This window comes from Xiphophorus couchianus, chromosome 4 (assembly GCF_001444195.1).
Source record: "Xiphophorus couchianus chromosome 4, X_couchianus-1.0, whole genome shotgun sequence".
NCBI lineage: Eukaryota > Metazoa > Chordata > Actinopteri > Cyprinodontiformes > Poeciliidae > Xiphophorus > Xiphophorus couchianus.
In genome coordinates this window covers 25934598-25958992 of record NC_040231.1, presented here as the reverse complement: position 1 = coordinate 25958992, position 24395 = coordinate 25934598, and the positions used below count along the sequence as shown (strand labels likewise).

At 37.5% G+C, this 24395-nt stretch overlaps 1 protein-coding gene across 2 annotated transcripts in view; it reads right to left on the bottom strand.

Annotated features, from left to right (window-relative positions):
- adamts7 (a disintegrin-like and metallopeptidase (reprolysin type) with thrombospondin type 1 motif, 7) overlaps positions 1 to 24395 on the bottom strand; it is a 141150-nt gene that overhangs the window by 105408 nt on the left and 11347 nt on the right. For both annotated transcript variants that reach the window (XM_028014791.1, XM_028014792.1), the window contains exons 3-5: positions 15152 to 15335; positions 11070 to 11269; positions 933 to 1016 (exon numbers count right to left, since the gene is read on the bottom strand). In XM_028014791.1, the coding sequence (XP_027870592.1) occupies positions 933 to 1016; positions 11070 to 11269; positions 15152 to 15335 (468 nt within the window). The remainder of the gene's footprint in view (positions 1 to 932; positions 1017 to 11069; positions 11270 to 15151; positions 15336 to 24395) is intronic.

Here is a 24395-nt window from a genome sequence, read left to right as displayed (position 1 = left end):
TCAGCAGAGATTCTTTCTCTTTCCTATATTGCTTGAAACCTGTGGCCTGCTTAATAATGTGGAACATCCTTCTTAAGTAGATTTCCTTTAATTGAGCTCATTAAACAAACTAATCAACCAGCTCTCTGAAATTAATTATAGTGATTCAAAGAGCCCTGACACACAATACCATCTATAAATTTTATAACACAACAAAAAATTTAATTTGCATGACACTTAAATTCAATTTGCATTATCATTAGGAACAAGGTGTAAATTAACTCTGGAGTAGCCTAGTTAAAGTCTAGATTTAAATGTGAACGAGGAAGATTACATTTCACACAGCATCAGGTGAATTTCGGTAGCCTGTCTCTTAAAGCTGCAGAAGGTAACTTTCATAAATACATTTTTTCCACAGATGATCTGTCTTACATTGTCAGGGTGTAGTTACAGTTTTATCAAAAATGTGGAAACCTTCTGCAGCTTTAATAATATCATTACATTTTAAAAACTGTCTTTGTATTCACAAAAGTTCTCTGTTTGATAAATTAATAACTGATGATCAGAAACATGTCGGTTTGACAAAAACACAAAACAACTAAACCTGTGGAGAGGCAAACACTTTTTCACAAAACTGCATATTCATGTCTACGCAAAGAGATAAAAAACAAATTTATGGTTTCAATAATCTTAAACATTAAAAATAGATTAGGAATTTAAGGAACAGTCAAATGGGGCAGTCCTATGTTTTCTATGCTGGCTTTTTAAACAAGCGATGCCATGAGGTTAACAAATAAACTGAATTTAACTCAAAGGCTCTGAAATCCAGGCTGTGACCTGCAGTGATTATTTTTAATTAACTATTCCACACTGCAATCAGTGTTGCCTTGTAGAAATACGTTTAACCTTGTGCAATCTTACCACCACCTCATCAACACACAACCAGGGCTTACCTCATCCTGCTCCAGAAGGATGAGACGAACAACCACAACGTTGATTGCATTCCCAATACTCGCATCTCTGAAGAGACCCGCCACCTAAAAAAGAAGACGAAAAAAAAAGAACCACATGATTTCTTTCTACTACGACACTTGCAGTGTTGTCCAACCATCAAAACTCGGTTTATCCTACAGAAGGTCACATGCATTCTTCCTCAAATTAAACCCCAAGGACACACACACACACACGCCTTCAGCATGTCACAGAGAGAGAGAGACAGAAAGATCTACAAAGAAAAATGAAAGACAAAGTAAGCTTCATGCTGCTAGGCTTCCTGCTGATCAACAGGACACTTCAAACACACTGCATGTACGAATGTGTTTACCGCATATAAAGTGTAACTTGTTTTGCTACATACAGTACAACCTTAAAGTACCGACAGCAAGTCACTTTTTCTATATTTTGTTATTTTACAGCCTTGATTTGATTTATTCATTCATTTTAGACAGGTTTTTAAAAACAAGAAAACAAGCAATCTAAAAACAAGCCTATCCCAAATTGCTTAAAATGAATCAGTTTCGTACCCCATCATGGCACAGTGGATAAATGACTGGCATTTTTTAGAAATAGAACAGAATACTGTCTCAATCATTTGACATCTAACTTTCAAAGTTAACACAAAGAGGCAGTGTAAACCCTGCACAAGTCGCCAGTCCATCACAGTTCACAGCGTGAAAAATAAAGACATGCACACATATACACTCAATTTAAAGTGACTAATTATTTAATCTCAAGTTGTTGTTTTCTTTATTACTGTGGGAGCAAGACTGATTACCTGCATAAAACCAACACATGCATGGGGAGAATATTCAAACTCCATTCAGAGAGACACCAGGCCAGGATATGGACCCAGAAACTAAACGCTGCAACTTTGCCCTTCCAAAGCCAGTCAGTGGATAACGCCACAGAAAAGTACTGCCTTCCTACGGCATCCAGTTCACTCTATACATATTCTAATCTCATTCTCTCTGTTTTTATCCGTCATATATTTCATGAAATAATCTGAATTATTCAGACGATTCCATTTCGTTGGGAAATTAAAAGGAAAAGCAGGAGAGGTTTGGCATGATGCGTGTTGATTTGTTTTTTTCCTCTAAATATTAATACACCAAGTCCTCATACCTTTCGCTGTCGGATCACATCAACGTAGCTTGTTACATAATTAACCTTTCAGTCAGTTCGTATCTGTTACCTCCAGCTCTGAGGCTGGAGCACGATGAGATGAAAGCTATAAAATCTTGACTGCTAAAAGGAATACTTGATTTCAGAATGAGATGATGTGCTAAGATGTTTGGCATTTTCTACTTTAAGGCATTAGGAACAAAGTGCTGCTGAAAACAGTACAACACCTGCTCAACCTACAGCGTCGACTGTGACATGTCTCGATTTGAGGAAGGCTGTGGTTGTTTAGAAAGCTGTTTCAGAGGCTGCAGGAGGTAAATTGAGGTTATCCAGAGAAGAAAGGAGATGAATTAAATGCTTAGAGATGGGCAATAAAAATATGAGCCTCAGCATCAACAAAACTAACGCTCACACATCAGCAGGAAAGCTGCTGAACCCTCATCACAAAACCACCAAATTCTTAAGGACTTTTGTTTTTAATAATACATGTGTTACTGCAGAATAAATTACATTAGACGACGGGTTTGGGGTAAATGTAAGTTCCCTACCATAATAAAAGCAAGAAGCTTTTTAAGTTTTGTCATGGAAAAAGTCGACATGCTAAACTATATTAGCTTAGATTTTCTTTCACAAAAACAAGCTAAATGTGCCACAGAGATATGAAAACCTTTACAAATTTTTATTTATCTTTTGGCCCAATCGAAGTCAATTTACTCCCAAAAATAAATGAAAGCCCAGAAACTCCCTTGGGTGTGCAGGAATGTTTAGATACATTTTGTCGTACGTCTCTAGTGTCACATGGAGAACTGGGACAACATCTGCAGAATTACAAACCGGGGCTGGACTGGCAGATTTTATAAAAGAGAACGATTGATCATGTTCTATCTAAAGAGGAATCATACTCCTAAAGCCTATGCAAACTTTTCCAAACAAACACCACAAATGTGCAGGAGTGCATTGTGCTTTTCCCCCTCCCAATTAAAACCACTTATAATATAAAATTGTGAGGAGCTGAGAGACCCATGTCTCTCCTGAAACATAAATGCTCTAAAACCTTTTAAAATGACAGATTTTAATCAATCAATCAAATTTTATTTGTATAGCACATTTTAGCAGCAAGGCATTTCAAAGTGCTTTACATCATGACAAACACAAAAACACAAAGTCATAACAATCAATACATTACATTAAGTCAAGTGCCATCATTAAATTCGTAATTGATTATGTTTCAATAAACTCTAAACAGGTGGGTTTTTAGTCGAGATTTAAAGGAAGTCAGTGTTTCAGCTGTTTTACAGTTTTCTGGAAGTTGATACAACAGCAGCAGATCTTTAATGTATTGTGGTGCTAAGCCTTTCAGTGATTTATAAACTAACAACAGTATTTTAAAGTCTATTCTTTGAGCCACAGGGACTATAAAACTGGTGTTATGTGCTCCATCTTTAATGACTAAAGACGACTTGGTCAGGAGCATTTACATCCCCTGAAGGTAAAACTCCACTGCCAGCAGTCTAGCTGCTGACAGGAAACTTTTTTCGCCTTCAAAGCAACTTACCTGCCACATGTTGATAAAAAAAATAAAATAAGGTCATACACAAAACCCAAAGAAAAATTCTCAAAATTTATGTATACAGACTATAATAAAGTCTGGATTCAGATTCACCTTTAAAGAAGACATCTAGCTGCCCTTCAGACTATATAACACTATAAATTTGTCTTCAAGTGTTTTTAGATACATTTCATCCAAATAGCTCAATTTCAGAGACACCACAGTACAAAGAGCTGCAATTTCAGTTGAGGGTTTGCTAGACCTGATGATTTGTCATGACCGTGACATTTTTGTCCACACTCCATAATCAACGCTGCAGAATAGTTTGTCCAATATCAAATAAATACAGAAAATAAAAAGTAATAAAACATATGTTTTGAAGTCCCCCAACATTGCTGAACATCATAAACATGCAGCGTCGTGTTTTTTCTTCGTGTTCAGCACAACAAATGCAAGAAGCACATTTCAGTTGAAGAAATTGGTTTTATACTTTAAGGGTGGAACTAAGAGTTTAAAAAGCAACGTTGAATTTCATTTGTGCCTGCTAGAAACTGCAACAGATTCAATCCCAGGTGCAAAAGAAAGACGTTGATTTGGATGCCTTTACCGGCATTTTAATATAAAGGAGGAATGTGGTCAGTTATTCAGGAAGTGTACATTAAGTTGTTGAATCTGCAGCTTGAGACAGTCTTGACATAAATGAAGACGTTAATCAAAATGCGGTTCAAAGCATCGCCGATATTCCACTGGAGTCGGTAACAATGGATGTGCATGTAGGTTATTTTTAATCCATGTCCCCCTGTCATTGTTTCTATTGTTTATACATTGAGTTTTATAACAGAGCAGAGGTTATTTTGAACTGGTTGAAATTATTTTTGTCCCACATTTGTATCGCTTAACCCAGTTTTGATTGGGTCGAGAAACCATTTGCACTTTGGTCTTGAAGTCCACATCGTGTCCCAAGAATTTTTATAGAGTCATTTACTTCAGCTGCTACTTTTAACTAAACATATTGATCCTAAACATCCTGGAGGGACTAAAATAATGAACCAGCAGGTCACAATATGAAGGAAGTTGGGGAAAAACTCATTTGGTCAAGCCGCTGTGAGCACACAGGACAGCACGGCTCCAGAATATGGATGCGCTGAGCTGCTGGTACACTCAAAGACAAACATCAGTGATGAGACAATGGAGAAAACTGTGTCGGAGGAAGATGATGACATTATTGTTTAGATACCAGAAAGAACTTGCTTCCCTTGAGGCTCTGCTATATTGTTATCGCAAAACAGGATTTTGTGGCGCTTTAATGTTCAAAGCTTTAAAAGACCTCAAACAAGAACCACGAGAGGAAGTAGAGAATAATGCCTGCTTCCTCTGTGTAAAATTGTCTGCTAAGTCAGTTAAACCGTCTCCATTTCATCAATGAATTCCCCTTCCTGATGTTCTCTCAACTCATATGACAGCACTGCAGTTTTCAAAACATGAAGTGTTTATAGCAATCCATTAGGTTTTGTACAAAAATAAATAAATTATAGAAACTTCCCAGTAGATTAAATATTAATTGAAACCTGATATAGATTGTTGTTAAGACAACCACACTTAGATCTTGGATTGGTTACTTTGCAAATGCGTGTATAATAGCATTGCGCACAATCATTTAATCTTTCTAAGCTGCATTTTCTTTTGAATATTTAAGATATACTCTGTGGAAAACATCTACAGAAATGGATTTTCTGAAAATAATTTGGAGTCAAGTTCCACTGAACACGTCAAAGAACGGGGATCCACTGTTTCAATTCAACATGTTTTACTTAAAGATGGTGTAAGACAGCCCAATTCAAGATGTCTGCCTTCACATACACAGGGGTGTATGTGATAGCGATTGCCAGCATGTTGCTTTCTTTCTCCATGCGAGAAGACGACCTCGTCAAGATCCTGTAAAGCTAATTATGTTCTAAATGACTTTTAATGTCACACTGCAAAGTCTTGGAGGAAGTCTTAGAGGTTACCATAAATGTAGCAGAGGTCAAATATTTAAGATAAAACTAAGGAGTATTTTCAATTTAATGGTTTCAAGGACATTCCCAGGAGACATAAATGACTTGCTACATAAAATACAAAACTTTGAATGTTTTCCTGTTTTGATGTAACCTCTACTGCAAGCTAAAAACAAAAAGCCCTTACACACCAGTGTCATTCAAAATGTGTGTGTGTACAAGTTGATTAACCTGAAGAATCAGGCTTTTAAAACCTCTATTTTGGTTGTTTGAACCCAGCCCTGTGGCTGTCTCTGCAGCTGAATGACTCTACTGGAGAGCATTTCAAAGCAGCAGGTTTTTTCATTTTGTTTGTATGGTTTTGTTTTTGGCTGTTGTACGCAGCAGCTCTGCAGGAGAGGTCCGGGGAATTACAATCTGTGAACTGGAAAGTCTGCAGCACTTAAGGCTTGCTGATGGGAATGCAGAATGAGGTGTGATCTCCGCTTTGTGTTCCAAAACAACAGATAACAAAACCTGTTAGTAGTATCTACTAGATCAGGCTCCTGTCAACAAAACATCCCTCCACATGAGCTGCAACACCGGACCTTGTGTGAAGATCTGAATTTAGGGAGATGAAGGTTGCCGCTGGACTTATGGCTTTCTTATGCAAGCCACAAGAAAGCAGAACTGCTGGCTTGAAAACTAAACTATATTAAAGTTTATATTAATTTTTTTTACATGCATTATGAAAACAAAAAAAAACAACAAAAAAAAAACAAACTTGAAATTGCTACATTGGAGTTGAAAATGGCTGAAAACAATTATCTGGCAACTAAAATATTGAATTGCCTTTGCAAGTTTAAAGGACAGAGCTGCATAATTTCATTTATTTGAAAAACAATGGATGAAAAAATTGCAATGACAATGTCTATCATCCCTCAGCTTCTTAGCCAATAAACATCTGAGAATTAAGATCAATCCAACTAGTGAGCTATGTAATCAAAATGCAGTGCCTCAAATATAATATTCCATCAAATACTGCATCCAGCGTGTCCTTTGGGATAATTATATTGCACCCACCATTGCTGCAATAATGAATGCAACTCAATGGTATGCATCTCTGGTTATTTAGTTCTAGTATTTATTAAAACACCATATTTCTTGCATTAATGTAAAGAAAAGTGTACCTTTTATTAAGACATATCATAATTTTAAAGAGTCTACAAATTGAGGACCATATGAAACAATCTCCTTTACTGTGCTTCATAACAGAAGTACAGGAAGAAAGTACAGCCTCTTTCAAACGTCACCTGAAGGAGGGATTTAGACACTACGTCATTTGATCTTTTTAAAGTGGGTTGAATTCAACCTGCCAGCGTTGCGCGCCTCGACTCTCGTTGTAATCACCTCGCTGCATCATTTAATTTACGATACGGTACAGTTGCTGTTGCACCTCAAGAGTTTGATGTAGTAATTACATCTGGGCTGTACAGCCAGATGGTCGGGGGATTTTATGTGAAAAGAAGGAGAAGAAGAAGAAAAAAAAAAGGCAAGACAGTGCACCAAGACAACAGATCCCTGAACTGAAGTGAAGCTTCTTTAGTTACAGCAGTGTTTGAAAATAGAAAAAGAAAAAAATCAAAAAAAGTTTTACACACATTTATGTGTTCAACCTTAAGATACTTCTTTGCTGTGACTCTGCCGAGCTCTACTGTGTGCCTCATTTGGTTTTACGATGGCGGTTCGATATCTGAAAGCCCATCAGGCACTGATGAGCAGCAGCTGAAAGAGTGGCTCATTATGGGTTGATGACAGAATGTTCTGTGAATGAGGCAATCTGTCATGACCCATAAATGGCGGTGGGTTTCTGTGTGCCTCCTTCTCTTTCTCCCTTTTAATGCCACTCATTTCTATCGAGGGTAGAACTGCTCCTCCGTTACTATCCAGGGATTGCAGCCATTTTTCTTGTTACTACTCTACTACTCAACTCCTGGAAATGCCTACCAGGAACTTGCATTAAGCCTCCACCAGGGCATCTCTTTGACCTTTTATTATATGTTTAAAGGTGACCTATTATGCTTCTTTGAAAAGATTAATAGGTTACTGGGCTATACAAAAACCTTTCATTACATTTTGTGCCCAAATCCATTCTTAGATGATGAGATTTTAGTCTGATAATTTTGAGCTCCATTCAGAATGAGTTGTTTTAGGGCCTTTTGTCACTTTAAATCCAAATATGCTGCTGCTGACCACACCCCTCCAACTCACACATAAAAACTGTTGCATACAGTTGTGAAGGAGAGCCTCCTGCATAACCAACAAGAAAGCTGCAAGCAATTTCTGGGTGGTAAGTCAATAACAAAGCACTTGTCTTTTCCAGCAGTCATTGTACAGCGCATACAGCGGTAGAAGCAGCTGACCAGACGGGCTGGAGTTCGGCTTGAGTTGCTAGGTAACTGGGGTTGCTAGTAACAGCACAGTGCGTAGTTTGTGACTTAATCGGGAGGTTTTTGAAATGACTCACTTTCCAGACACTAAAACACAAGCTTTTTGCCAAAAAATGTCTGGGTGGTTTTTTTTTTTAAGCGCTTGGGCTGCTTTTAGATGCAGTTTCCACCCAAATAAAAGCAGAAACTAATTACTGGTAATCATATCGGGGAAATACTCCTTAACTTAAAGTATTTTACCATAGATTAATCTATTGGAATATGTAGTTAAATGCACACCAATACTTTTCGGCAAACAAAAGTAGAAAAAAAACAGCTCTGTTTAAAATATATCAGAAGGAAAATACACTGAAGTCTTATGGACAATCCTTGGAAAGAAGATTAAGGATAAATCATCTTTCTTTAGTGCTCTATCTCAAGTTCAATGTGTAAAGTGCATTAAAGGCTATGATCAGTAAAACACTCTCGCACCCAGAACTGCTAATATTGTCACGGTCATTTATCAGTGGGCTGTAGCATCTGGCAAGCAGAACCACCAATATACCATAAAAGCCTGTAAAAAGACAGACAGTGCAGTCTTCTGCGTTTCAGGGAGACTAAGCTCTGCCTCTGATGTGAGAATTTGTAACCTTAATGCCTAAAACAGCTGTGAATGTCAACACCCCCACTCATCTTCTTCATTGCCTTTAGCAGTCCCTTTTAACTTCTAAACTTACATTTGTCAGATTAAATGGGCCACTTTATCAAGCTGTCTCTTACCCCAATGGTGGCTGGCCAAGATTAAGGCCAGCTCAAAGCCAGTATCTCTAACAAACACAGGAAACATGTATTTTGAACTCTTTGAACTCCACTAATAGAATAAGGGGATGCCCTGGAGTCACACAGTTTTCTCCTTAGTTACCTTTACATTATTTGATGCACTACACCTTTGTAGTTGTGCTACGTGCAAATGTGGGCTATTACAAACTCACTAGAGATTTGTCCTTTCATGTTTGCTTTAATTCTTGGGATTGAGAGCTATTCCTGCAGCTTCTCATGTCTTTCCCTCACGGAGTAGCTTTTTTAATTCCTCTGTGGCAACTTGACATCGATCATCTCGCCGACACAAACAAAACTGATCAATGTCGAATTCATGTCTAAGGCCTCTTTTTATTTTGGCCACCATAAGACCCTGGGAAGCCCACCACCTTCCCACCTTCACCTCACAGCGTCTTCCTGCCTGTATTGACCAAAGTCCACATCCACAATCTGTTCACCCTGCGCCACACCAATACCAGCTTCCAGATACATAAAGGCGTTTGTTTCGATTGTATTTATGTATAATTCTAACAGGAGAGGAAAACATGTGGCACATTAAGTGTTTATTAGGTTAGCCCATCTTTAATGTGGAATATTTGCATGTTCCATGTTAAAGATTAAGATAATACACATACTATTACAGTGATAATGATTGTGATTCAATATTTTGAATATATCTGTTAAAAACAAACATGTAGATTTGATTCCACTGAAATAATAATTCTTCTTCAAAATCAGCCTAAAGTAAAAAAAAAAAAAAAAAAGTTAATAAAATAAACCGTTATAAACATCAATTGTTTTTGTTGAATAATTGACCGACCTTTGGCCCCAACAGGATTCAGGAAAAAGTGTCACACACCAACAATTTTTCAGAGGCCACGAGTCGAGGGCTGCATGAAAACAGTCACTGCCCTTCAAAATGGATGCTAGCACAGGTCAGACTACAGCCACCACCATAAAGGGAGGTATTGCTTTTTTTCAAGGCACATAGTGCCATTTTCTAGCACAAACAAAGCAACTATATCACATTCAGTTGTTATAAAAATGCTGTCTATAAATCAAATTAGATTTCATGGCGCCTTGAAATTAGGCCTCTGTCTCTTTAAGAAGCTATTACTCTTTCCAGCACTCCACTTTAAGGACAACAATATTATCACAACACTTTTCGTTTACAATCGTTTTAAGGAGCGTTGGACTAAAGTTGCTATGATGAGCTCAGCAGATGCGCAGTTCCACCAGGTGCTTGCCAGTTGCTGCTGCCGCTAGTCTGGAGTAGCTGAGTGAGGAAGGTGAAGCGAAGGGAGAGAAAGAGGTGCTCTGTGAGCTCAAATGAGCAGCTTTGTGCAAATAGGCAGAGCATTGTGGGGGCAAGCATTTAGGAGCCCCTGAATGGTTGCCACAGGAGACTGAAAGAATCAAGGCAATACTTCACATGTGCTTCTGATAAGGGAATAATATTCTAATATAATATAAAGCTCAAAAAAGTTAATCTGACAGAATACATCTCAATAACTATGTAAAGAAATAATGACATAACTTGTTAAATGTAAAATTAGTTTAAAGAATGCAAAGCGCAATTTCACATTCATGTGAATTTAATGCCTGCTCTGTATTTACCATCTTAAATACGGCAGGCGTGGCAGCATCCTGCTACCACACGCTGAAGCAGTCAAAACACTGTAAAATATACATCACACCACCATGAGGCATAAAGCTGAATGGCTGTGGGTGTCATTTATCAATGGAGGAAATCACAGCAGATTGCACTATGGGAAGATGGCAGAGCCTGAAGCTGCAGGCCACTTTCACTTGGATTCTGGCATCTTGACGATGGTATTTTAATGTGCACCAATTATGACACAGAAAGACACTGAAGCGTCAACACTACATTATGGCAACTACATTAGCCGATGATGGAGTCCCGTTTAGCTAAAATAATACTCCATCCTACGCTGCAGAAAACTCTCAATTATTAATTCAAGTGTTGATTTGACTGCAGTTCCCCTGACCTCAATCTGACTAAAATACTTGTAGGGATGAAATGATTTTTATTGATGTTTTAGTTTCTAAATAACACTGAAGGCCTTGGGAGGTGCATTAATGAATGCTTTGAGGCAATGTAGTTTGATGCACATAATCAAATTGTTAATTTTCCAAAGCACTAAATGTACTAACTGTCAAATGTAAAATACTCACAATGTTCATGACAGCGAGGACATAGTCCTCCACAGCTTTGCTCCCGTGATGGTCCACCATTTTGGAATCCGCCACCACTAACGTCTCCACCCACTTTTCTCTGCTTACAGAGCGCTGATGAATTCTGCGCCTCCGCTTGTGATGGCGTCGTTCCCACCGCTCCCGCTGCCTCTCGATGTCCTCAAAACTCTGGAGGGTATCTGGAGATGCAAGGATTTCAGTGTTCACACATCATCTGACATACGCTTAGCTGTTTGGGTTATTTTATGTTTTGGGACAGAAGAGTGTGTCCTACCAACTGATGCAAGTTATGAGAAAATAAAGGAAGTGAACATCCTTTCACTACTAATATTTGAGTGACAAAAAAATTATCTCACCTTTTCCAGGTTGAATTTAATAAACCCGTGTCAAAGCGGACCCACTGAATGTCGAAAAATTATACACACAATGGTTGAATAGGTTTCACAACCTGCTTTAAGTGTGTAACTTTATTAGTTTATTAGTTGTATTGAGTGTTTTCAGTCAGAGATTTTTTCAGAGTTGCTGTATTATAGACTGCTACAAGAGATCCTTTCTCCCTACAATCATCAGAATCCACAACAACTCTAAAAAAATAAACCTTAGATGGTGTATGTTACAACATTTAATTTCCTTTGGGATCAACAAAATATTCACTGACTCTCCATCACCATGCTCAGTGGTTGGGAAGAGGTGTTGGTGAGCTACATTGGGTTTTCATCAAATATTGTGCCATTCATTGTGGCTAACCCGTCTATGTTTGCACCTACAGCCTTATTTGTTAGATAACCCCTTCAAACAAAGTCAGACGTACTTAGACTTTTTTGTAATTGCCGTCTTGAACACCGTCAAAAATGTCGACTGAGGACTATAAACTTTAAAACGTAGCTCTTGAGTTCCAATTAGGATCAGCCTGTAGTGAACTTACAGAGAAGGTTGGCAATTGTCTTGAGTGTTTTCTATAGAGAGCTAATCTCAAGTAATCAAGGAATCTAAAGTGATTGTGAAATGTCATTTTTACTTGGCATTGGGTAAACACACGCGTGTGTGAACCAGAGTAACAAGCCAACCGAAATCCTCTTTCTCTACTAGCATCAACTAATTAGGTGTTTTTGATAGAAAATACCTAACCGGTACTTTGACTCTCATGAAATTAGACTTGTATAGAGCTTTTCTGGACACTCAAAGACACTTTACAATTAAGCCTATTAGAGCAGAAAGGGTGTACTTAGTTTCTCTAGGAACAGCTTTGTTTTTGTTTGCTACTCAACAGTGTAGCGTGTGGATGCCTATTTTCATTTCAACAATTAAAATATTTCAATGTAAAATACAAAGATCGTGTATTTTTTTTATTTTTATAATTGAAATACAAAATGTTTTTCTTTTAACCATTGTTTTTTTCCTATGAGAAATCAGGTGATTTTAAAACTGAGCCTCAAAACGGAATTATCAGTAAAACGGATCAAAATACCCAACACCTTAGTGCAGGATGAATTTATTTATGAGCGTGACTTTTTGTGTTGATAGAAGTTCAACATCAAATGGAATGATTTACATATTTAAAGTATTTATAAACATCTCGCCCTTTTTACCCTACAAAAGTAATTAATCTGTTTACTCTGTAAAGGGCACTTTCAGTATATTATTAGCAAAAATGCTTTACACAATGCATATAAATAGTCTGGGAACTGCTTGTTAAACTCATATGAATAAGGAAGAGTTATGACCAAGAACACCAGCAGCACATCGAACTGCTTATTTGGAATAAAATCATTAAAATAGACAAACAGCTGCGAGCGCTGCTTCAGGGATCACTGAAAAAGTGATACAGTGGAAATAAATCTTAAGCTTAAAGACAGATTTAGAATAACTTTGGCAAATAATATTTATAGCAAGACAGCAGCTAATAAAGTTATCCTGTTTTGGTGGATTAGTCAAACCAATATAGGTATGATGGCTTAGGTTTAATGAAAGTCAAAAAAGGGACTTAAATTAGATTTCCTCAGGAGTTTTACAAATCCTGGAAGTGGAAGCATCAATCTTGAACTGTTTGTTTTTTTATTTATTTATTTGTGAGCCAGAGTGCAGATGGACTGCTGTTTTAAATGCAAACACAAGAGGAAAGAAACAATAAGCCTTACATTAATCCCGTACTAAACTTATGAAGGATCTGTAAAAACTGTACGGACCTTCTACAGCTACTTTATATGTAAAGTACATGTTTAAAGAGTCAATATATGTAAAAGTTTCAAATGTTTTGTGAGCCAAGGCTTCAATAAGGTAGAAATATTACAGAAACTATCAAAATGACCCTGACTTGATCATTCGCATGCATGTTGAGCCACGTGGATAAACGGCTCCTAAAGGCCATCCACACGATCCCCTTCACAGCTTCATGGCTCCTGGCTCCTGGCTCCTGGCAGACACCTGCACACTTATAACATGCTTGATTCTGAGCAACGAGATATGTAAAAGTATAACCAAATGATCTGCGTGAAAACGGATTAAAAAGAGTAAAAATATGTAAAAAAGAAAGAAAATCTAAGGAATTGCGAATCCTATTCAGCAGTGTTCAAACTTAGGGGAGAGCATAGACCATTTTGAAACAAAGTCATAGTCGTGTGTACCAAGAGGAATTGCAGCTACAATTGCTAGGAAAGTTCAGGATAAAAAGAGGCACACAAAAATCACTGGAATAAGAAAGAAATGGCAATTTCAAGAATCAAAACTACCCGACGCTTGAAGAAAAAAGAGCTATTATTACTATGCCAGTGCCAGAGAGCTGCCTGCTTATAGCATGCCAAAAACCACAGAAAAAATCAACAACAAAAAAACAAAAACGCTAACCTTGACGAGTCAGATGTTTAGATTATGGTCATGTTACGTTTGGAGAGAGTTTAACAGAATGCACCTCGAAAAGTACACAATTTCTACTGTGAGACACTGAGGGAGATCCACTGATGCTTTAGAGGTCTGAACCAAAAAGAGATCCTTTTTTTAAAACTGATGGAAAGCATCTGGAGAAAAACGTTCACACTTTTGACCAGACTCTATGCATATGATGCACTTAAACGTTCCAGCAAGGCAAGTCCAAAACAGAAGGCAACTGGACCTTTCAGTAGCTACACCAGGAAAAGGTTCAAGAGTGGGCTTCTCCATCTACTAAACTCAAAATCATTTATCCATTTCATGAGGGTCCTCTAGGACATCCCAGAGATTCTCTGAAAAACTAGTGAAATAAAAAAAAATTTAGCTGAAATTTTGCCAGCAATGATTATTGAAAACTTTATATGCAAAAACCTGTTCAAAGATTTTAAAAAGCGTAATGATGTAAATGCAAGAGATACAAGTATAATTGTTTTTGTACATTGTATCTCATGAACTGGCAGAGGACAGGAAAGAAAGCTGCCAAAATCAGACGGAGCATTGTAAAAGCCTGGAGAAATATTAATAATGATCACATTCGGTTATATATACGCATATAATTTTTTAAAAAGTCTAGTTTGTGTGATGCATATTTTTAAAGAAATCATTTATGCAGCTGAAATTGAAAAAAAAAGAACTTAAAGGAAGGATGAAAATTTTCAACGTCTTAAAGCAAACTCGTAAAATTTTTACAAACCAATTCAGCTTTTGAAATGACTGACAAAAAAGGCTCCCTGAATGTACTGGCTAAATAGTAATAATAAAAAAAAATCTGTTTAATCTCCCAAGGTTTTTAAAGCGTCCTTCAAAGTCAAGTTCAGCCAGCTCGGAATTTTAAAGAGCTGATTTATGAGCGTATATAAATAATATTATTCCTCAGACTGGAGCCAATTATTACCCAGGGATGAGCTGCAGAAAGAGAGAGGATAAAGTAGGCATCCTTTTGATTCACAGATGAGCATCAGCAGATTAATCTGAGTAAAACTCTTTCTGCATAATGTTGCCTACGTCTTCAGATTGTTCCTGAAACAATCTGACAACATTAAAGTCTAATTTCCCACTGCAAATTCAATTGGGTGAAATCTGAATAATGTCAAATAAAAATGCATGCGTGTCGTAAGGGACGAGTCACGATTTACTTTGGTTTCCACAGGTGCCGTTGAGACCCGGTTTCCCTGAGATGGGCTGGATGACTGGACGGTGGACAGGAGGAGACGTGTGGCGTTTGTAGATGGCGTGGGCCTGAGGTGCTGAGGTCTCAGCGCTGGACTTCTCCAGAGGCTGAATGAAAAACTCCTCCTCAGACAACTTAAACAGCCCAGTCTGCAGAAATAAGAAAATGGAAACATTCAGCACATTAGCTTTTACAAGACCATTCGTGAAAATATCTTACACAGCATCTGTGAGTGAAGTGTGTAATTATGCAAAAGGGAGGACAATTTGAGCAATTTCAGTCTAATATTGAACCGGGTTGCCAAGAAAAGCTTGGATGGTATTCTTAGTATGGAATACAAGATAGAGGAAATGTGTTTGTTTTTTTGTTTTTTTTAACAATCCCATTCAATGAAAAAATACATATTTATGAGTGGGTATGGCAATACAGAAATTATGACAATTTTACAACAAAAATTCAATTTATCATTGTCACAAATAGCGTATTAAGTTTAAAAGGAATATTCAATCAATGAAAATGTAAAAATACCAAGCTTTAACATCCTAAAGGAAGTTTTGATTTTTTTAATGTGTTTTGTACTTTAATAAAAATCTGACATTTCCAACATAATCGCCGTACTGCATTGAATGCAATCACTTTTGTCTACCTTTATGAAAATATCTACATATATGTACTGATTTCCAGCACTATTTTCGAATTTCTGCGTAGTTTAGACTATTTTCCTTTAAGCCTGATAACAGAAACGGGTCAGGAAGCTTGATGGTTAATCTCAAGTTGTGGCATAAAACGAGAAAACAATTTTTTTTAATAGCGAAATGTATCCTAACATAACCTATGCTATACAGAAACCCCAAAACTGTCGGCAAAAGTGTTTCTCATCTGCTGGGGAGATGTCATGCTATAAAAAGCTAAAACCTCACCGATTATTGTAAATTATTGACTTTGCTTTTTCGCTTTGAAAATGATGCACAGTGGCCATTTCTGTGAGGCTAAAAGCTGAGAGTCACCATTAAGTGCATCAGGCTTGAATGGGTCAATGACAGCTAAGTGCAACTTAAAGTTCATGATCTTGACAGCTTTCAGGTTTTCCAGCCCTCAGAACCGAACCGGTTCCAGGGAACCACTGCCGTTACAGCACTTTCTCTCTTGAAAGAGAAAACTCAGCGGGAAATTGCACGTATTTGAGAGGTTTTAATGTTTTTTTTTTCTGTCTTCATAAAACTCGGTTGTACACCAAAAGAAAGCATTGCTTATTTTTCCATTTTGAAAATTAAATAAAATCATTCAATTATTATTGTTTTTTTATTGGTCTTAACTAAAAAAGACAATTCCCTTTTAATTTAGGCAGTACTAGAAATAAAATATTTTTTAAAGAGGTTTTTATTTTGAAAAATAGATATGACACATAATTATTTTTCCCCCACAAAAATAACTAGTGCCAGAAATAATTTTTAAATTTTGGGAGTTTACCTTTTTTAAGTTTAAATGTACCTAATGCATGTCTTACCAAGATTCATCGTATCAAGTAGTTCCCTTTAGTCTGCCTAAAATCTTCAAACCCTAACCTACAACTTGCAATAAAATCACATTTTCACATAAGATTTAAAAAAAAATTATGCCTTTTTAGTAACCTATGTTGCAGTCTTCTGACCCAAATAGCCAACTTATAGAAAGAAGTATTTGTTGAACACATGTAATACACAAATATATGGCAGGTATGCAGAGACACATGCCCAAAATGGGTTTTTCCCAGGTAAGAAATAGGAAGGATGGGATGAAATATACAAAATGAGGTAACAAAGTGATAAATTAACCTGGAGCTGGAATAGATATGATGGCACAAATCAAAAGTATCTGAAGCATTGTTTGATTTTTACTTCACTTGCAGTAGCTGTTAGAAGTAAATTTGGAACATTTGACTTGATGTTTCTCTAAGCTTTAACTTTGATGTGTCAAACAGAATTTTTTTCAAATGGGAAAGACAGGACAATGTGCAGTTAAAGTGAGTCAAAAGTATGTTTATTTTCTATAATTCAGGGAATGGCTACCCTGAATTATGGACAACCTTGACCATGTATCCAATCAATGTCATAATTACCAAGAAACTGTAGCAAACAAAGACCGGTGCTAATATTGGCTTCACAGACAGGCCCCGTTTTATACGTAGCCAGAGACCCCAGGACATTTTATATGAAATTCTACTCACTCATGCCAGAACACTGAAAGTGGTTGATGATTTGTTTCTCAACAAGTTAATGATTCAAAACATTTAAAAAAATAAAATAAAATCACCAGCAATAGTTCAGAAACAAATACCAACCTTCTTCCATAGCCATGTCAATCATCCCCAGAACTAAATCCTACAGGAAACCAGCAGGATAAGCTGGAGAGTCGCTGGGATGAGACCCAGGACCCCCTGACAATCCAGAGATTGTGCAAAGACAAACAGTAGGCCAGCTCTCCATCTGTTAGCTCTAGCCCAGCATGACGTTCTGCTGGCAAAAGGAGGTTGTCAAAGTGGCATTGGTGTTTCTCTACAGGAGAATTTGGTTTTCTTCCTAGTGCACTCAGATTGAAACCTGGATATTTCTAACACTTTCAGGGTCAGATAACAAAAACACAATAAAAGATTTTTACCAACAAACTGTAAATATTGTCTTGTAAAAACACCTATAAAGTAGAGAAGATCTGATAGCATGCAATACAGACTGATTTTTTATAATTATATGAAACTTTGCTAAGACGACAATCAAAGCAGTACATAGAAAATAAACTCTATGTATTAGAATGGAAACTTAGCTAGTCTGTGACCTGCAAATCTCAGTAACCCTGATAAGGAATGGAAAAACACAACTACAAAAGCTAAATTTCCGCACCATAAATTACAGTGACAGGGACACCAGAAAACAATATCAATGGCCACTCTTCTTCTTTTCCTTTCCTGACCATCCTGGCCTTAAATTTAACTCCCGCCCATCATCTGCTCCGGTTAACTCTCCTTCAGCTGTCAAGGAGCTCCTGTGGAGCTCAGACAGGAGGGCTGGCATACTAAACGGACTACAAGGTGAACGCTGAACGGTGCACGAGGGACGGCCACTAATCTGTCACCAACAGATTCAGAGACAGACAGGAGTAGCAGAAATGTAATATGAGCATGTTAAGAAGGTCCTTTACAGATCTTGTGCTGTAGACAGATCACAGGAGTAATTATAGCTGGGTTTTTCAGAGCAGATGCATTTGATCTCGTATTAAAGCTACATGCCATCTAGCATCAGAAGATATTCAAGTGAAATAGAAAACATTTCAACATTTGTCTTAAAGATCAGGCTGGATTCTAAAATGAGTGTCCTTCTTCTGGACATGTTATGAGTTCCTCTTTTGGAGTGCTGTGTGTTTATAAGTAAAGACAATGTTGTTTTTTTTTTTAAAAAAAAGCATCTGTGATGCCTGGACTGATGCAATGAGCGACAGGTGAAATGAAATCATATCAGAGGAGTCATTTTTTTTATAGCAGTAATGAGATGTTCTGCCCAGATTTACTGCAAACAAAAGATGCCTGAGTCTTATACTGCAAGTGATTTTATTACAACCAGACTGTTTTGGGTGTGCGTATTAAGGAAAATAAAATAAAAATACCTTCACACTCTCCACTTGTTGGTGTGCCACGAGTCTTTGTAAATGCCAACTTATCTCTGCCCCGCTGTTGAAGTCTGCATCGTTTAATGTAGCAGAGTTCTTAGGAGATAGTATTCCTGGCATGACCCAAAGGTTGCAAGTAAAAGGCATCCCCCTCTTAGAAGTTCTCATTTTTGATGGAAAGATACATTTTTATAAGTAGGGGGTAAACAAGAAAATATCCATGATCCATTTTTAAGCTGCACTGTCAACAAAATGCAAGTTTCTTAGTGAGGTTTGGGGAAATCTCTCCAAAATAAAGCTTTTACCCTCGGTTATTGAGCTCATGCGTGTTGCTTGTCTAGTTTTGTAATCCAGAACATGGATGCTCTTTGAAGGAATATAAAGTTTTCTGTGGAAAAAAGTGTGCTTTGCATTGCAAATGATAGAGCATGAGGTTTCCTGGACAATTTTGAACCTGCACAAAAACTTCCAAATGGCGGCATAGGCCCAGCGCGGTGGCCACATCGGCAGACTGAAGCAGAACTGGGAACAGGGAACACTGGCCTCACGCCACTGGCCTCATGCCACCATTACATTCAAATCTGTTGCACTGGGTTTCACTGAAAACCTTTCACCTGCACACTCTCATGCTAATAAGATGGCAACAGTACAGATGGAAGTTTTCCTTTTTAGGGCCAAGCCTGATCAGACTACAGAACTCATGGAGGTGCAGAAATGTCCCCTGTGAAGATTATAGGGTCACTTCTAAGAGCCGGCCTGGTGCAGATGTGTTTTATCTGGTGTCAGTACTGGGATGAAGAGAACAGGAAGTCGGCAAGGAAAACCTATTTTGATGATGGGGAGTGCAGAAGTCATAATTGCCTTCACACTGCAATTAGGTTTTTCCAACTATCCAGATGCCCAGACATATTTAAACAGTTTTAAGGTTCTGGGCAGGGCATAATTTCCTCAAGAAATGGCTGAAAGTCAAATAACATACATTTTTACTTCTGCTAGAAATCAGGTTGTTAAAGCTGCAGTATGCAACTTTTATAACTATGTTTCATGTTGCTTTTTTTTAAAAATGTTTTTGTTAAAACTGTCACCATGTCGTTAACGTACAAGAGGCAGAATCTGTGAAAAAAATAAAATAAAATCAAGCTCCTCTGCCTCCTTCCTGTTTTTCTTGTATTTCTGGAAATATTCTGCTCCCAGTCAGAAACAACCAATCAGAGACAGGAGGCAGGACTCAGCTCTGTCAACCATGCTCAATGTGCTAATGGCAGAAAACCTACCGTTACAGGAAATCTGTATATCCACCATCAATCGGTGGTCATGCTAACAAGCCTGAGCATCAGGCTCTTGTATGGGGAAGCAGAGAGCAATATGGAGGGAGTGAGCAGTGTGTACACGAGGATGATTGACAGTAAGAACCATCTCCTGGCTCCGATTAGTTGTTTCTCTACCTTAATCCTTAGTTGTAGCTGGCCTAATAGAACCCTAGTGTTCTATTAGGAAATTCTACAATCAATTTCTTTTTTTATTATTTGTGACTTGGTTTCAAAATTTTGTTCATTTCTTTGGACACAAAGTACGTACGCACCAGCATACAGAAATGAAATGACCAAAAACAACAGATTTATTTCCCCTAGAGACTGATGGCAGAGACATTTCAGAAGATTTGTGCATTGTGTTTACGGATCTGCTCCACCTCAAACAAACCTACAAGAACAACAACAACAAAAAAAACACCCTGAACAGATGGTAACATCTGAGCCACCTGCACTAAACCCCACTGCTCATCTGATCACATCTGCTCACTAAGCTACAGCTTAGAAAACATCTGGTATAACCTTTCAGATATTACAGGTAAATCTCAACTTTTTGAAAATTATATCAAATGCTTTTTAAACTAAAAAATTCTCTACTTTAAATTGTTTGTTATGAAGAACAAAATGAAGCAAAGTTTGGAGGCTATATGCTGCTCCAGCTGGTGTTTTCAGCAGCAGCTGACAGTCTGAGCAGAAACAGGCAGATGACGGAGGGTTAAAGTCTCTGTGTGTAACGTTTTGTGTCGTATGAAAAGATTAGAAAGGAAGTTCCTGAGAGTGAATTTCCAGGTATGTGTGTATTTTTACTATCAGCTCCCAGGCTTCAGAGTGACAGTATAAATCATCTGTCGTCCTCAGTGAGGTGAAATGTGTCCTTATGTGGGTTTTTAGAACCAGCTGGCAGTCTGAGCTCTGCCAGGGGAACAAGAGGCAAAGTAAACAAAGTCGAGCTATAGCTTATAAGTCACTGAGAGACATTGGTCACCCAGGGGTGATTACTGGCAAGTAGAGACAACACCAGAATCTAAACATACCGTGGAGGCATCTGAAGGTAACTTTACATGCTACTTAATATTCTGCAGCCACCCAACAGGCTGCGAATTGATCCCAGTAGGGATTTTAACCGTCACAATTGTGCTTTATGGTTTGATTGGCGTGCAAAAATTACAGAAAAGAAAAGGAAACTGAGCAACTGGAGATACTTTTTGATCCACCTCTATCACAGCTCGTGCCTTTCTAGTTTTATCACAACATGTTTATAAACTACAGTCCTACATAAGGATGATGTTGATGTTAAAACTAATGTTTCAAATTTGCATTATAGGTCTTAGGGTCAGAAACATAAGTCTCGGCTGTAGTGTCATGCTCTTATTGTATCTTGTGCCTATCGGCTTGTAACATTACGGAAGTCTAAAATGACAAATGTTAAACTTCATAAATTGGAGTGTGATGAAGCTGTTCCAAGAGTGATGAGAGTTAGAAAAGATGTAAGCTCTCTGAGAAAACAGTTATACGAAATGCATATCTTTGATTTTATTTTCAGACGGCCCAAATATCGCCATGGTTGCATAACAGACGGTCTTTAATGAGTGTGGCTACATCAAATGCTTTACGCAGTTCAGAATACAAGGAACTGTAGCCGGTCTTCAGTTCCTTGTATTCAGGTCTGACCCCAGCTACTCTTAAAAGAGAGCCTCATTCAGGTAAGTCGCTTAACCTCATTCTGTCTTTAACACCCTGTGGCTCTCTGAGGGGGTATAACAGAGACAAAGTGGTAAATCAGCAGCTACACCTTTCAATTTTGTCACCAAACAGAACCAGTACAGCAGAGGTGATACAGATGTTAACATTACCGATCTTTCAGTGAAAAGAGACAGCGCTAATCCTACAGATTCATGAACATTATTCAATGTATCTTAATATTCTGGCTTACTGTTTTGTGAACTTTTACTGGCCACACACATTATCTATTTGCAAAGTATTTTACCAATGCTGTTGTATTTCAGAAATAGCCAAATTATAGTCATCTATTCTCCTCGTTTTTTTCCCATGCAATTTCAGATGTGACAAAACGAAAGTTTGCTGAGAATATATTGCGCTGCGTTGCCAAGCCGCCCTGCAAAGGAGGCAAGGAAAAACAAAAGGTGCTTATTACGCATATTTGTTGAAAAGATGGGTGAAAAAGAATGATATAATGTAAAAGCAAAGGTTATAGGTCGCATCTGGCACACGTCATCTTCTATAGCTTTTTATGTAAATCAAGAAAGGAGTAAAAGACTTAAAATATTTAATTGCAATACGACACTGTGACGTTGCAACTAAAGTGAGCTACTGCAACAAGACAGTTCAATGTCACTGTAAAAAAAAAAGAACAGAAAAGATGTAAGGCTAATGATTATTTTGATAATTGATTCTTCCATCAATTATTCTGCCTACAAATTGGATAAATTGGCCCATTCTGCAGATTTTTAATCAGACAATTATTTTCATTTTGCAAATATTTAATATCTCTTAATCAAAAATAATCATTGCAGATTGTCTGATCATTTGTTGCAAATAATACATCAGCAGACGGGGTTTAATCCAAGTTTTGTTTTTTTTTTTCTTTTCTTTACATAATTTGAACCATGGGAAGTTGAACCTGAAACCTGAGGAGCTCTGGGTAGACCATATTTACAGACAAAGGTTTTTTTAATATCTTAAATCTAAAATGTACACATTTTTGTGCAGTTTGTGCTTAAATGCTGGCCTGAGTATTTTGATCTTTCAGCAAATGGGCATTTTTAGGTCTGTATGCTTCAGTTAACGATTAGTCGATTACTATATTAGTTGACAATTATTCTCAATCATTTCAGCCCTAAACAGATGAGATGAAATGTTTTTTTTTTTACTTAAAGAGAGTCTGAAAATTTAATTCAGTGCATGCTTTGAACAGTGGTCATCTCAATGCAACAGCTGAGATAAAGGATCTCAATGGTATAAATTACTACTATTAGTAGGATATTTCTAAGTTTCATTTTGTAGGGATGCCCACCACATTCACCTTCTTTTACTTGGAGCATCTGCCCCTTTAAAGGTCTTAGTCCTCCTTCAAGTAGTTAAGACTCAGTAAAAAAGATGTTTTCATATCAAAATGACACTGTTCGCTGGGACGGAGAAAATGGTTTGGACTCCAGGGAAAAATGAATCCACAGAACAATTGAGCAAAATACTAAAGTGGATAAGTCTGATTTTCAAAACCCTTCCCACTGGAACCGTCTTTTAAAATAAACACAGGCAGCACACACCCATTGTTAATGAATCTCTCAGGGAACTGGTTCCACTCAAAGTGCAGACATTTCCTCAAACAAATAAAAGGAATCAATATTATATCAACTACACACTTTATAAATGCGATAAGCCCAAGCAACTGTAAGACAGACTTTGAAATTACACATCACAGGGTGTCGGCGAGGAGCTGCAGCTACGTATGGTAGAAAATGTGTTTTGTCCAGGCTGAAATCAGGGTTTATACCATCTAAAGGCAGTGGAGAATCTATAAAATATCCAAACATGTTTTGGTTTTATATTAACCAATTAAGCAAATGTTTTTCTTAACTGACAACTGGCTTAACACATTTACCTAAACTTTAATAAACTGCAAGTGAAAAATAATGGACAGCTAAAGAAGCAATTCCATTCCAGGAGAAAAAGAAAACGAGGAGCGCCCTCAAGGTTCAGGCTGAAGGTGGACAAGCAGTCCAACTAACACCCAGACCTCAGCAGTCAAACAGGAAGTACATCTGCTTCTTACTTTGCTTTGAAGATCGTTTCTAACAGTATGTTTGCTGCACAGAAAGTTTACACTCAAGCGGGAGAGACAGGAAATTAAAAAAAATTTTTTGAAAAGTTCTCACACAGTTTCCAAAGACTGCTTTTATAAACGGGCAATTAGCTGGCTCTTGGAATACAAGAGTTTCTCTAAACAACAACAATCCAGCAGCTGAAGCATAAAAACAGATAAAACAATAAAGGCTGTACCGTATTGTACAATAATACGTCTAGCTCACTACATTTCAGTAAAATACATTAAGAAAAAGGACAAAGGGCTCATCAAACATTTCTGAAATCGTTAACACCCAGTGCAATGAATCGCCTTGAGGAATCCCCCATTAGCAAATGGAGTCCACCTGTGCGTAATGTAATCTTACTATAGAACCAGATGTTTGTGGAGGTTTATTAGAGAACACCAGGAAACAGCAATCAAGATGAAAGAGCACA